The sequence below is a fragment of the Egretta garzetta genome, unplaced genomic scaffold, assembly GCF_000687185.1.
Source record: "Egretta garzetta isolate BGI_Z169 unplaced genomic scaffold, ASM68718v1 scaffold998, whole genome shotgun sequence".
NCBI lineage: Eukaryota > Metazoa > Chordata > Aves > Pelecaniformes > Ardeidae > Egretta > Egretta garzetta.
In genome coordinates this window covers 27,278-27,937 of record NW_009260416.1, presented here as the reverse complement: position 1 = coordinate 27,937, position 660 = coordinate 27,278, and the positions used below count along the sequence as shown (strand labels likewise).

Here is a 660-nt window from a genome sequence, read left to right as displayed (position 1 = left end):
CTCCGTACTCGTGTGGCAGTTGTACATCCAGATGCGCTGCCCGTCGTACTTGCACTGGCACCGCATCACATTGTTGGAGAAGTCCGACTCGGCCACCTCGTGCTTGGGGTTCACGACGACCTGGGGAGGCGAGGGACAGGGCTGGGGTCACCGCTGCCACGCCTTGGCCCGGCAGGGCTGTGGCATGCACCGTGGGGTGCAGAGCAGCACCCCGATGTGCAGGGTGAGGCGGTGCTGGTGGTGCCCACAGAGAATGGCCCCCAGCCCTGAGCTCTGATGGCTTGGGGCATGTCCTGCCCCTCCGTCCCCGTACCTGGAAGGTGTAGCTGCCTGGCGGCACGTCGGTGATGTCGATCCACTGGCAGTCGATGTCGTGGCGGTAGGTGTCCCAGCACCCCACACTCACCCCCTGCTCCCCAAAGTTGGCGCAGGCGAAGCGTCGCTGCAGCCCTGCGGGAGGGAGGGGAGGTGAGGGAGGGCATGGGCAGAGCCCCCCTCAGGGAGCAGGATGGGGCTGGGGGGGGGCGTCACTGGCAGCTCTGCTGCTGGCACCTACCCTCAGGGCAGTTGGTGTCCTCCAGGCAAAAGCTGGCCTTGTGCCCCTCGGCCACCTGGAGCCGTTGAGCGTCAGCAGGTCATAGTGGGTGAAGACCTCGATGC

The 660-nt window shown here is 66.5% G+C and overlaps 1 protein-coding gene across 1 annotated transcript in view; it reads right to left on the bottom strand.

The window, feature by feature from the left end:
• LOC104130609 (lysyl oxidase homolog 4-like) overlaps positions 1–660 on the bottom strand; it is a 3,458-nt gene that overhangs the window by 168 nt on the left and 2,630 nt on the right. Inside the window, 4 exon segments of the mRNA XM_035899229.1 lie at positions 9–120; positions 314–450; positions 557–613; positions 616–660. The exon segment at positions 616–660 is cut by the window's right edge and continues 11 nt beyond it. Coding sequence (XP_035755122.1) covers positions 9–120; positions 314–450; positions 557–613; positions 616–660 — 351 coding nt within the window.